Source organism: Lampetra planeri, chromosome 2 (genome assembly GCF_965212315.1).
Source record: "Lampetra planeri chromosome 2, kcLamPlan1.2.h2, whole genome shotgun sequence".
NCBI classification, from domain to species: Eukaryota; Metazoa; Chordata; class Hyperoartia; order Petromyzontiformes; family Petromyzontidae; genus Lampetra; species Lampetra planeri.
This window is the reverse complement of record NC_136108.1, coordinates 30,480,663-30,493,783: the sequence shown is the minus strand read 5'-3', so window position 1 is coordinate 30,493,783 and position 13,121 is coordinate 30,480,663. Positions and strand designations below refer to the sequence as shown.

Below are 13,121 nucleotides of genomic sequence, written 5' to 3'. Positions count from 1 at the left end.
TGTTGAGAATTCGGTCACAAAGAGGTCATAGACATCCAGATGGACAAAAGATGTATGGACTAGCCTCCCAAGACATCACAGCTAAGGTGCAGAGTAAATAACGGTTGCAACTCGCGTTTTCTTAACGTTTTCCTTACCGAAAAGTAGAAACTTAACAAAGATAATTAACCAACAAACAATAATATTTTTACTATTATTATATGTTTCCTACCTACACGACCTTCCAAAAAAAACTAAAGAGTACGAATTCCAGAAAGCTTAAGTGGAAACATAGTACACTTAACCTCAGGACATAAAAATATAACTCAGAATAAACACCAATCTCTGGGAATGATAACCCCGATACTAAGACCGAAGGAACTCATAAAATATAATTCAAGAATAAATGTAACACACAGGACCACATAAATGTATTGCAAACATCTCCTCAGCCACCTTTGTCTTCCAGCGGGGCCTGGCAAACAAGGAGGGAGCAAAAAGGTCACAGGGGGGAATCGGTGCCTGACATTCCAAAAAGACATCTGTTTTTTTTGTTTGTTTCTCTCGCAAGGAATGCCAGAGAGGGGAGTCACGTTTTGAGTTAGGCACAGCACACAGTCTGGGTTGAGTCAGTCCGAGTCGAGCTCAGCGTTGCGACGGGGCACGCAAGGGAGCTGTGGCAGTCGTGCCTCGAGAAGAGATGGGACGACGAGACATCGTTAAAGTGGCAGCCTGAGAGCAGTCTGGGTCGAGTCGTGCTCAGTCTCGCAACTCGGCTTGCGACGCAGCGTTGCGACAGGGCTCGCAAGAGAGCTGGGGCAAGTCGTGCCTCGAGAAGAGATGGGACGACGAGACTTCGTTAAAGTGACAGTCTGAGAGCAGTCTGTCCGAGGCGCTCGGTCTCGCAACTCGACTTGCGACGCAGCGTTGCGACGGGGGCTCGCAAGAGAGCTGGGGCTGAGTTGCAGCCGTGCTCCGGCTGGCGGAGCGTCGTGAGGAAACGAAACACCGATGCCGATAGCAGGTGTCGCTTCTCGCAGAACGAAGTTAAGTGCGAGTGAAGCTGGCAGCTGCACGAACAAGGGAAGCACGGAGCAGAGAGAGTGACGAGTGACGACAAGCAATCAACCTGTAAAAGGGCGGAGATCGCCAAGCGTCGACCAAGCGTGCAAAGGAGAAAGCGCGAAGCAGTGGAGAAAGCCTGGTCAAACGGCTGGGAGGGAGAGGACAGCGCCATCGAATGCGCCGTGTGCCTGAGGGCACACCGACCAACGACCAGTGTGAACACACAAGACGTCCAGAGCGACGGCGAGCATCGTGCCGACTCAACAATCAATCGAGCAGTGGAGAAGCCGGGGGCTGCCACCAAGAAAGCGCGAGCGCCACCGTGCGACACCCAGTGCCACCGAGCGACACCGAGCGACACCCAGCGCCACCGAGCGACACGAGCGACCAAGCATCTTCAAGGACAGCATCATGCCAACTCGTCATCCAGCAGTGGAGGGAAAGAGAGAGCGCATAAGCAGAGACACGCAGGGGCTCGCGGCGGCCACGCCCAACCCAGAGAAAACTTCTGGCCGCTGTTTGTATCCTCCTACACCACACAAGCTAACGACACAATTAATATTACGAGGGGACAACGCACACACAGCACGCACACGAATAAGACTTTAAAAAAAATAATATTGTCTTTGCGTTTCAAAAAGGGTTGCCATTTCGAGGTGGTGCGTTCAATATCAACTGATCGTGCAAAGCAGTTGCTGCCGTCGAGTTACATGAATAAAAAATGTTTAGTCATTCATATTAGGTAATCGCATAATATCGTAAATGCATAAGAGTTTATTCATTCATTTTAGTCAAATGCATAATCTCGTAATTGCATAAGAATTTTAGTTATTCATATTAATCGAATGCATAGTATCGCAAATGCATAAGAGTTTGGTTACTCATGAATTATTGACGCATGTTTGACCTGCATGATAGAATGTCACATGCTTGTTAGAATAAATTGCTTCATACCAACTGTTCGAGTGCTTCTTTCCAAGTCCATGCAAAACTATCTTATTCTTGATAACTGTATCCTGTGATGAGATCTGAACTGGTGACCTAAAATAATATAAACACACTAAGATATTTGGTAAACGTTTAATCGATGATAATCGTGTTATCCTGATTGATATAACTCTGGATAAACGAAGCTAAGCCTAATTACCACAACTGCTCACATTAACATCATCGCAAGCATCCGCATAAATTACTACGATTATCTCAGCAATTATCATAATTTATGCATATAATCACATGCATTATCGTAATTTATGCATGTTAATACGCACATTAACATAATTAATGCGATTTGCGCATTTCTCGGAAAAATTATTATTTTTTATTATTTTCATCAAAATTTCATAACCCGACACATACAACAAAGGATAGGTCTGGTTTTAAATGAACAGCGGAGATTAAATATTAGCATCCACAATGCTAAGGTAAAGGAAAAACGTGAGGTTTTAAAAGACCTTATTAATGCGACCTGCTTCCTAGCCAAACAGCAATTAGCATTTCGTGGTAACGATGAGAGTGCAAGCTCTTCTAATCGTGGCAACTATGTGGAGCTATTACATGCTTTTGCTGAGAAAGATTAAAAATTAGCTAGACATTTGGAGACATCCACTGTGTTTTCTGGCTTATCAAACAGAATGCAGAATGATTTAATCGAACCAGTCGGTGATGTAATTAGAAATAATATCAAAGAGGAGATTAATGCAGCTCCATTTGTTGCAGTCGAAGTAGACAAGGCAACGGATGTCACAAAAAAGCCCAGGTTTCTGTAATTTTGTGTTATGTGGCTAAAAGTGAGGTGACTTGTGAGGTGAGGGAGGCGTTCTTGGGATTTGATTATGTCAGTGATGACAGACAAGCACCGGTTATTGCTGATTATGTTTTGGGAGTGTTGGGGAAATACAATTGCGTTGAAAATCTGTCAGCTCAGACTTATGATGGAGCCTCTGTGATGGCATCAGATCTTAATGAGGTGCAGGCCAAGATTAAACAAAAGGTACCTGAAGCCACGTTTACCCATTGTTATGCACACAAATTGAACCTGGTGCTCTCGCATTCAGAAAAATGTATGCCTGAGTGTAAAAGTTTTTTAAAACAGTTGAGGGACTTGCGACGTTTTTCAACAAGTCGACCAAGCGCACCCACCTACTGGACGATGTTGTGAAGCGACGTTTACCAAGAGCAGCGCCCACGAGATGGAGCTCAAATTCTAGACTAGTTCAGATGATCAGCATGTACCAATCTGATCTGCGTGCTGTGTTCCGGATTATGAGCGAAAATCCCGATGTTTGGGACAATGACACCCTGATGATGGCCGCTGGATAGGATCTCTGGCTGTCAAAAGCATCAGCCTGCTTCTTCATAATGGCATATGAGGGCATTTTCAATTAAACCGATGCACTCTTTCGTGTGCTTGTAGAATAAAGACATGGACATTGAATTCTGCGTGCGTGAATCCGCGAAACAATGGGAGTTGTGGAATTCCGGAGACAAGAGTTTGACAGTTTCTATGATCGATTCGAGCAGAAATGCGTCACACTTGGCCTGACAGACAATGCCCGAAGTAAGAGGAAAATAATGTTTTATAACATTCTGGAAAATATCAGTGTTCAAATGAAAGCTAAGTTTGATCATTTCAGTGAGCTAACTTTCCTTGGTTTGGTTTATTGCACATTTTATGAAATCTCTAAACATTTCGATGACACCAAACTGCAGAGCCTATCAAAATATGCAAGGTACTTTGACTTTGTTAGCCTAAAGGCTGACCTTATCGGATTGTATAGTTCACAAATGGTGAGGAACGAATACAAATCACCCGGACAGCTCCTCAGCTTTTTGGCCCGAGGCGACAAAGTTACTCCAGCTGGTGCTCACTATACCAGCTACAACAGCGTCCATTGAAAGGTCGTTCTCTGCTTTGAAACGACTCAAAACATACAGTCGGAATCGGACTGACCAAGGACGACTTTCATCCCTGGGAATCATCTCTATTGAGACGGAGAGCCTTTTAAAACTAAAAGAGAATAAAGTGGACTTCTACAACAAAGTCACTGAGATATTTGTCCTGAAGGATAGGCGAATGGACTTCATTTACAAGTAAAGGTATGACCATGCAATATATTTTTTTCATTTGTGTTGAATGAGTATGAATAGTGGAACTGCATTCGGCTATAAAACGTGAATCGAATACGTAACTTACCTGTATGCGTGTGTTGTAAAGAATGCTGATATGAAATATGAAACATACGGCCGCCTAACCAAAAGTCATTGTGCAACCTGCAAATTGAATGGTGAATTTAAGCTACCTCTATCAAGTTCATATGTGTGTACATCTGGCTCTGATACTAGCCAGTGCCTCCCCAACCATTGACCTCTGCTGTATATACTGGTTCTCAGAGTCTATACCTATGGTTCACCAAATTTTGCAAGTGCAAGAAACTTTTTCTAGAAAGAAACTAAGCCTACATTTAAACTAGCATGTAACAAATATTATACTATTTTACATTGGAAACTCATCGGTCAGCTTTATAGCATTCTAAGTTGATTGTAGAGAAGCAGTGGAGGCAAGTTTAGAGTATAGTAGTACAGTGCTGTATGTAGAGACTGCCGTTAGCGCCATTTACTCGGCAGAATCTCGAAGCTCCCGATAACAACAGATCTACGCGAAGCGCACGGCTCTCGGAATTGTTTCTGGATAAGTGAAGGAAGATTGGTTTTGCCGTGTGTTACAGATGCAGGTTAATACAACGTTCCGGATGGTAGAGTGTCGGATAACGGAGCATTTCCTGTTGAGACGAGGATTATGTACAAGGCGCGGTTCGTCCACTAGGGGCGTTGGGGCGCTGCCCCACCAATCAGCGGAAGATGAGAAATGTTATTTCTAATAAATAAAAATTCTATAAATTGTTGTGTTGTGTTTACATTTTTTAAAATTATTATGTCAACGTGATTTGCCTAATGAAAATAACACTTTAAATTATTCACATGAGAAACCGGTGCAACACCACAGTCTGATTTGTGCCTCGGGGAGGTTTGTGTAGGTGGGTGTACAATGGTATGTGGCTGTTATTGTACAGTATGCAGTGTCTTTGATGCCTCGGCTCATTTGTTGAGTCGTGTCAGCTGATCTTTATCTTTAGGCTTTTGGCAGTGTCAAATGGGTTGTGTCGTGTGGACCTGAGGGTCATGGAAACAGCATTTGAGTGCTTTGTTGTTTTGTTTCGTATTGTTTATGAATGCCTACTGTTGGTAGAAAAGACAATTATATCACGTTCAAGGGAAGGCCAATAACATGACGAGGTTTTTCTTAATTAGAACACCATTTCCACTAGGTGGAAATGTCACGAACCGCCACTGATTCTGGATCAGCTGCTGTCGATGTTGGGAACTACAGCTCTCCAGCTGCCTGCAGGCTTTTGTTTCTGATGGGACAAGAGTTCCTCGTGGCAGGCCCACTTACTCGATTTCTTAAACTAAACTATGTTTTATTTTACCAGGTAAGGCTTACTGAACTATATCGCTTCATTTCAGAACGACCTGGCCACAAATGATAGCTCAACGAAGTGGCTTATCATGTGAACATTTATAGTAGCCACATACTATAAACACATGTTACTAAATATGGAGGGAAAACCCAGAGGACTCGTAAAAAAAATCCATGCGACCAAATATACAGGCGTCAAGATTGTAATCGAACCCACGACCTCCTGCATAGCAGGCGAGGTATTTAACATCTCCTAGCCACTGTGGCATCCAGGGATGAGGACAAGTCCACACGACGTGTATTTCGGAGCTACTGGATTAAGGAACGAGACAAATTCGTCCATGTTGGGATGAAAGCCTTGGGACTGATAGACCAAGTTCATAGCTTTTCAAGTTGACTGTAGTTGAGGAATTATACGGTTTCGATGTCACTTGTTGCTCTCTGATGGGCATCGAATACCAGAGTAATCGTTACTGGCAATCGTCGCCACACTATTCCTTAATTGTAAAAAAAAGGATGTTTTTCAAATCGTACAAAATCGGAACATTGTACCCTCGACTGAGAAACTGGGATTGAAACTTCCAATCAGATCACATGCAGAGGTCACATGACTACCCGAGGTTGCAAGCTATAGACCAATCATTTTTTACTAACACACTTTAAACCAAAATATCTGGTTTGATTGGGTAGACAGAACTCCAGCTGTGTATGCAAATTCCACTATTAAGTTTGTATAGTTGCTGAAAAAGAGATGCAATACCATTAGCGATTGCCGGTAATAGTTGCCTTGAAGTTACCTCAGTTTGAAGGCATTTAGTCAAGCAATGAACGTTTGACATCACCTGACCTTGGGACTGGCTTCATCTCGATCTATCTCATTCTCTCAGCAGTCGCTGAGTCGGCATAGTGTAACATGCAATATGACTCAAACTTGCACCCACTGGAACATTTTAGAACATTTTTCTACGATCATCTATTTGTGGCGCACATCAAAAGTGCCACACATTTTTTTGGTCTTTTTTTTATTCTTTCAAGTCTAACCGTGTGTCTAGCTGGAAGCATTGCTAAGTTCAAATTCATTATTTCTGAATTTTGAATGCGCTGTGAACAGTAGACTTGAGTGGGCGAGTTATAATGACAGAGAGTGGCAGCCAAAGGAGGCGATGTGTCCCATGGGGGGCATTTCCCATGGAGATGGTGCGAATAATTCAGCTCCTTTTACAGGTGTTAGGTGGATTTATCAACAACTCAGAGCTCACCTGTCCACCTATTCAGGACACATTGCTAGGAGGGCAATTTATAAGCCCTTTATGAGATGTTGGCTATAGTCTGTGGTCTATAGACTAGACAGGCAGTGACTTAATCACACAGCAAGTCAACAAGCTACAAAGTCACGCGGTCTGTACAGACATCACTCCTGCCTTTTTCCCAGACGACGTCCAATACTAAGCAGTCAAAGAAAACCTCTATTATGGATACTAATTAGTCTCATTGGTGCCCAAAATATATAATCTGACATTCAGTCTCCTTCAACATATATCAGTCTCTTCCAGTAAAACAAATGCAGTGCAATTATTTCTTACACGACCCCATCGGCCGCACGGCCTTCTGGGAGTGCGTAATTTCAGCAGCGTTCATTCAAGACAAGCAAAACACAAACTCTGCACCAGTCTCGGCACACAGCGTCTCGCCGGCAGAGTCAGGCCTGCTCATTTGTACACAGGTGCAGCAGATGCAGTCATTGCCAGGTTTAGGCATAAGCTAAGTAAGCTATAGCTTAGGGCCTCACATTATGAGGAGGGGTCTCTAAATACGACAGCAACAAAAACACACAATACGAGGTTCAAAGTTTGACATAATCGGTAGAAAATAAAGGCGATCGGGAAAGAAAAGAAACCCTCAAGAACGGTCATTATCATTCTGATATGACAAAAATATACAGGCATTCCTCAATGAAGCCTCTTAAGCTCGATACAGCTTAGGGCCCCAGCAATATCATAATCCGGCCCTTCAAATAATGCTCGTCTCAGTGTTCCTCTTTCCATTGCCGCTGCTTGCAAAATTAACTCGCTGCAATGTTTTGTCAGAAGTAGACAAGAATCCCAGGAACACCGATTAACAAGCGCTGGAATTTCAGTAATGGGTGTATGTTGAACTTCTTTCGCACCATACGTAGCCAACCGTGTTAATCGGAGATGCAGGGGAAGGATAACAAACTAAACACAAAAATCAGATTTAAAGAAATTAGTTTTCAATGTAGATTTCAAAGTGCAAACCTCCAGTTCCTTCTCAATATCGGAAGAGCATTCCAGACGGCCGCAGAAGCGCATCTGAAAGCGAGCGATGCAGTGACCGCATTTGTCTGTGACTCGATGATACATGGGGACATGACTGTGATTCACTGCTTAGCAGACTGGAGTTGGTAGATCACACTGATCGTCGTGGACCGTGAAACTCCCAACCATGCCGGGCTTGCGAAGTGACACTTAGCAATACAGCTAGTGGGTTCCAGACCCATGCGTGTGGATTTTGAACATTATCTGCCTCTACATGTGGTTTTACGTGTTCACTGTGGATTCCTACGCGTATGTTTACGCCTTTATTTAATCAATCCACTTCTCAAAAAAATGTCGAAATTATGTTGCTGACCATAGCCTTCTACGGATACTTAGCACCTTCTGAAAATGCCTGTGTTTAATGGACAGAAGATGTTTGTATTGAGTAATCGTATTCGTAGAATAATGATAGCCATCGTTATTACCATCACTTATTTTATTTAGCGCGCTTGTCTGAGACCGGGACACGAGGTAGAGTCGGATCTCGCAGAATTCGGTCACCACGGGTTTAATCATCAGCTTCCCATGAAAAAGAGGGGGGGTACTGACGGGGGGCGGGGGGGACCGGGGGGTTGGGGAACTACATGAACGTTCAATCCATTGCCCCCAAAGTAATGAAGCAACACCATCATCGTTATCATCCAATCAATGACAGGGCACCAGACACGTGACCGCTGCTGCCACCTTCACCTTGTCCCGCCGTCATCACCACCACCACCACCGCCGTCATCAATGACTGCACAAAAGTGACTCTTACTGTCACGTCACCTTGTCGTTCACTACGTCGAACGTGGAGTAGTTTTGGGGCAGGGGCTGCTCCATGGGAGATCCGCTGCTCAGCAGCTGGACGCTCTTGGAGCCCCGCGTGGCCGCGCCGTGTTGCATGATCTGAGTCTCGTTCGCTGGGTCCACGGCGCTGTAGGCCCAGAGCAGGCGCACCGTGTCCTCCTGTCGGGTAGAGACACGGATGGGTGTGGTGACGCGGGGACACATGCGATAATGAGACTTGCGATCTGAAAAAATCCATGAAAAAAACATGGAGGGAATCATCGAAGAAATTCCTGAGAAATGTTAACAGAAAAATCTCCATAATACAGATTAGCTCGCGTAACTATAAATATGTCGTTAAACCCACCACCACCCGACACAGCCAATTAGTAAGGGTTGTCACGTAAACAGAACATGCCAATGCGTTACTAGTACAGCACACCGGTGTGTTGGAGAGCAAATCCACAACATTTACGATCTGAGTACGACCTCGGATGAGTGAGAAAAATCTTACTAATATGACCTCGAAATTCCCACTGCCCTCTAGACGTTTCCGCGTGTTTAGATACGCCAGCAGGGAAAGCTATGTTGTAGTGGCATTCAGAAAGATAAGTGCTGTGGCCTCCATTGTGGTGGTTCAACACAGTATGAATGAGACAATACAGTCTGGTAGATCCGAGTCCTCAATCAATGGGTGACGTTCACGTGCACAGAGTAATAATCGTAGTGGCGATAGAAGAGTGATAACGAGGCGACTGACCGCCAGTGAACGATCAAGTGAACGAAGTGAAAAACACTCAGACACAAGGCTCCACATTAATTCCTCTACTCCTGGCTACTTCGCCTATCTTATCTCCCACAACACTCCCACCATCCCCATTACCTTCATGTCCTCTGCCTTATATAGGGCATCAGCAGTGGGTGCAGATGGCTGCTATAGGTATCAGCAATCATGTACGTAGGCGAAGGTTTAAGATAGCATCATTACTGGCTGAATGTGTCATGTAGCCCGCATGGCCAACTACATCGTGCTCAACCAAGCAGGTTCTGTCTGGCCGGATAGTGGGGGCTACGCGGGCGGGCACAGGCTAGACGGAAGATTGGCTGGTGTACGTGGTGCAAAAGAGGTCCTGGAACTGATTGAACTTACCGACCACTGCTATCAGCGGAAAAAGATCGGTCTCGGTGGAGAAAGCTCGTGAAGGATGCTACTGGGAAGTTAAAGGCAGTCGCCCTCCTACAACTGCGGAGGGCGGAGGAAGGACGCTCACAACAACGAGCGGAATCGCCGGGCAAATAAAACGCAGCCAGTTGGCACGGTGGAGAGCACAGCTTGTGCATCTTACAGTCATCTCAGGCAGTCAACCCCTAACACCTGGGTCTGTCTCGTGACCTCCTGTCTGCAGCGAGTATTCCACCCTTCTCGTGGCCACAAAGTGCACCTAGCCTGACACAAGCACCAAGCTGAAATCATCGCCACTTAGTGTTGAGCTTTTAGTAGCGAATATACGGCTGCCGTTGTGTTTCGGTGCCTATTTGTACACTTGTGTCTATAAATGCACGCATGTGTTTATGTATAAGGGTGGGCATGTCTGTCTTATGGTACACGTATGGATGTGCGTACGCACGAACATACACACGTGTGTGTATGCACGTGTGTACAAGTGTGTGTACTCGTGTATCTTTTTGTCTATGTGGTGCTCGCCAACCGCACTTGCCCCTACAGTCTGTTAATGCTATATGGGGAATCTTTGTCTTTATACTCGTGTGTGTGTGCACGTGTGTGTACACGTGTGTGTGAGTGCAACACGCACGGTGATGTCCCTGTCATTGACGTCGCACGTGCGCAGCGCGCGCACTACCCGCATGACCGTGTGGGTGTCGTTCTGGCTGAGCCGCACGAGTTTGTAGTCCTGGCTCGCGTCCGGCACCAGGTTCCGCACCCCCTCGATGTGTGCGTCCTGGCCGCACAGCAGCAGGCAAGCGGGGGGAGGAGGTGAAGAGGGCATCAGGTTTGTGGGAGCAGAATGACAAACTCAGAAGAGGTGATCTCTAATGCATAACACTCCTGATAATACGTAAAAGCAAGTTTTAATTCGACCCTGGGAAAATGCGTTAACCATTTTATGCATTTGACCCCAGTTTTATAACGTCTAGTTTTTGCAAAGCGTCTTCGTCACCATCATCAACACCAGAATTGATTTGAACGTCAACAACTGCAACACTGCCACAAACATCATCGTCACTCGTTGGTGATGATCGTCACTCGTTGGTGATGATGATGGCGACAACAAGGGATTATCATGGCTAGTGGTGGTCATCAAGGTAAATACGATCGTGTCCTGACACCGCGGCCATGCAGGGATCGAACCCAGCCGACTGGTCTCTCCGAGTGAGGATCGCGTCGTCTGCTACTCACCACGAGATGGGTAGCGGCTGCGCTGTCCACCCACCCGACCACCACATCAGAGCCGGCCATCCTTCCCGTGGAGCTCAGCCCCAGGCCGATCCAGCCCAGGGTGCGAACCTGAGCCTCCAGAACGATCTGCTCTTTGTCGAACGCCCACGAGACGTTGAAGTTGCCGGATGCCAGAACCACGCTGAACGGGAGATTGCCCGTGACATTCAAAGCACAGGACACCTTCATCACCCCCGTGATCATCATCACCATCATCACAACCGCCGGTGCCATCATCTTCACCGACATCGTCCACACGTGGCGAAGCAGAGGTCAACAGATTGGGTGACAGACGCGGCGCTGCCAGTGAACACGGAGGACGCGAGGTCTTTATAAGAGAGGGGACCGTGGCAGCCGAGACAGACGAGGAAGGTGGGGAGATGCGAAAAAATTGGTATTTAAATGCGTGCCAGCAGATCCTGTGACTTAGACCCCCCCCCCCCCGCTGCATCGCTGGTGCATGTTTTAGTAAGAAATGTTCTTTTCCGACAATGCGAGCGTGTGCTATTTTAACCCCGATGACAAGTGACAGATTGTGGGCTTTTACATTCTTGCCAGCACATGATGAGGTGGGCTGACCTTAAAACTAATGGCTGGGCACGCCAATGCCCATTGCAACAAATACAAAGATCCCCGTATAGCTTTACAGACGTTTGAGGCATGTGGTGTTAGCGAACATGTATAAAGGCGGGCACGGCACACAAGTGGTGATGTTTACACATTGCACCAGGTACTCATTTGAGGCTGAGTCGACTTAGCAGAGGCCCAGGAACGGTGCAAATATGTTATTGGTCGTGAGCGGGAATCGAACTCGGGTCGCCGAAGTCATAGCGCAGCATGTACATGACTCTAAAATTAGAGCACATCAAGTAGATATCTGGCTTATATGGTGTGTTCATGTTATCCCCTTGTATGTGTCGCTTTCTCCGGAGACTCCGGCTTTCTCCCGCATGTTCTAATCAAAAAAGGATTTTGTTTTTCAAAATCAGAATCTTTATTGAGACTGGATAAATCCGATGAGCTATGAAGCTCTTTTTCACAGATGTCCAGTATCATAGATGTCCAGAACTGGTTATATACTTAAAGGAAGACCCTCCAGACTTAGCTACTATATTCTAGCATGTGGTAGCAATATGTTCAGGAGCCAAATGCTATTATCGAGGTCTGCTAGATACGACAGAGCTTCAGAAGAGAGTCCGTGTAGCTTTGTGATTCCTCCTCCGTTGAAGGATTGCAGACTGCAGTGGTCCATAGTTTGGATTGCATGGCAACAGTCGCACTCCTATGGCTGGTCTTTAATTTTCCATTCATGACGATGTCCGAAACGGCCTGTTATTGTTCAGATGCGGTTGATGGTTATATAACACCAGTATCTTCGAGGAATGTCAGAGCCAATATGATTGGCTCTGACATAAAGCCTGTCTTCGCCAGGTAAAAGTTTTCAATAATTATAATAATTAACCTGATATGATTTTTTAAAATCTACGATCAGACACTAACTACTCTAAAATAAATAAAAAATTGTTGACGACTTGATTCAATTCCTTATTTTTAAATACGTAACCGCTCAATTTAAAAGTCCGTTCTTATTTGTATTAGAAAAAAACAAACATTTATGAATTTCATACTCTATGAGGGGAAACACCTATCTTTTTGCCGTTTTCGAATTATTCAGATTTGAACATCATAAATTAGTATGTTTCGTTGAAACCGCTTGAATCCGAAATATCTCAAAAAAAATAAAAGATAAAACAATGGTTCTCGCTTTAATTGATTTGCAGTCGGTTTCTGAATGGCACTCACAAACATGTTTATGGGGCACTTAAAATCGAGATTTAGGGGCCTTAAAATGAAAATTCTCGGATTTTCAGATGTTCCCATTGTTGGTGTCCTGAAAGCTACCTATGTACCAAATTAGAGCTTTATACCTTGTCGGGAAGTACCATAGAGGTTTTGGTGACATACAGATCAATGACTTTATTTATTTATATATGTTTTTGGTCTCGAATGGGTTAATTCTGGACCGTACTCCATT

General features: G+C 45.1%; 1 protein-coding gene across 1 annotated transcript in view; it reads right to left on the bottom strand.

Moving 5' to 3' along the window:
• The window catches only part of LOC144731525 (DBH-like monooxygenase protein 1 homolog), a 30,970-nt gene extending 19,512 nt beyond the window's left edge, over positions 1 to 11,458 (bottom strand). Inside the window, exons 1-3 of the mRNA XM_078612649.1 lie at positions 11,048 to 11,458; positions 10,443 to 10,589; positions 8,629 to 8,808 (exon numbers count right to left, since the gene is read on the bottom strand). Of these exons, the coding sequence (XP_078468775.1) occupies positions 8,629 to 8,808; positions 10,443 to 10,589; positions 11,048 to 11,335 (615 nt within the window). The 5' untranslated portion in view covers positions 11,336 to 11,458. The remainder of the gene's footprint in view (positions 1 to 8,628; positions 8,809 to 10,442; positions 10,590 to 11,047) is intronic.
• Between the last annotated feature and the right edge of the window lie 1,663 nt (positions 11,459 to 13,121).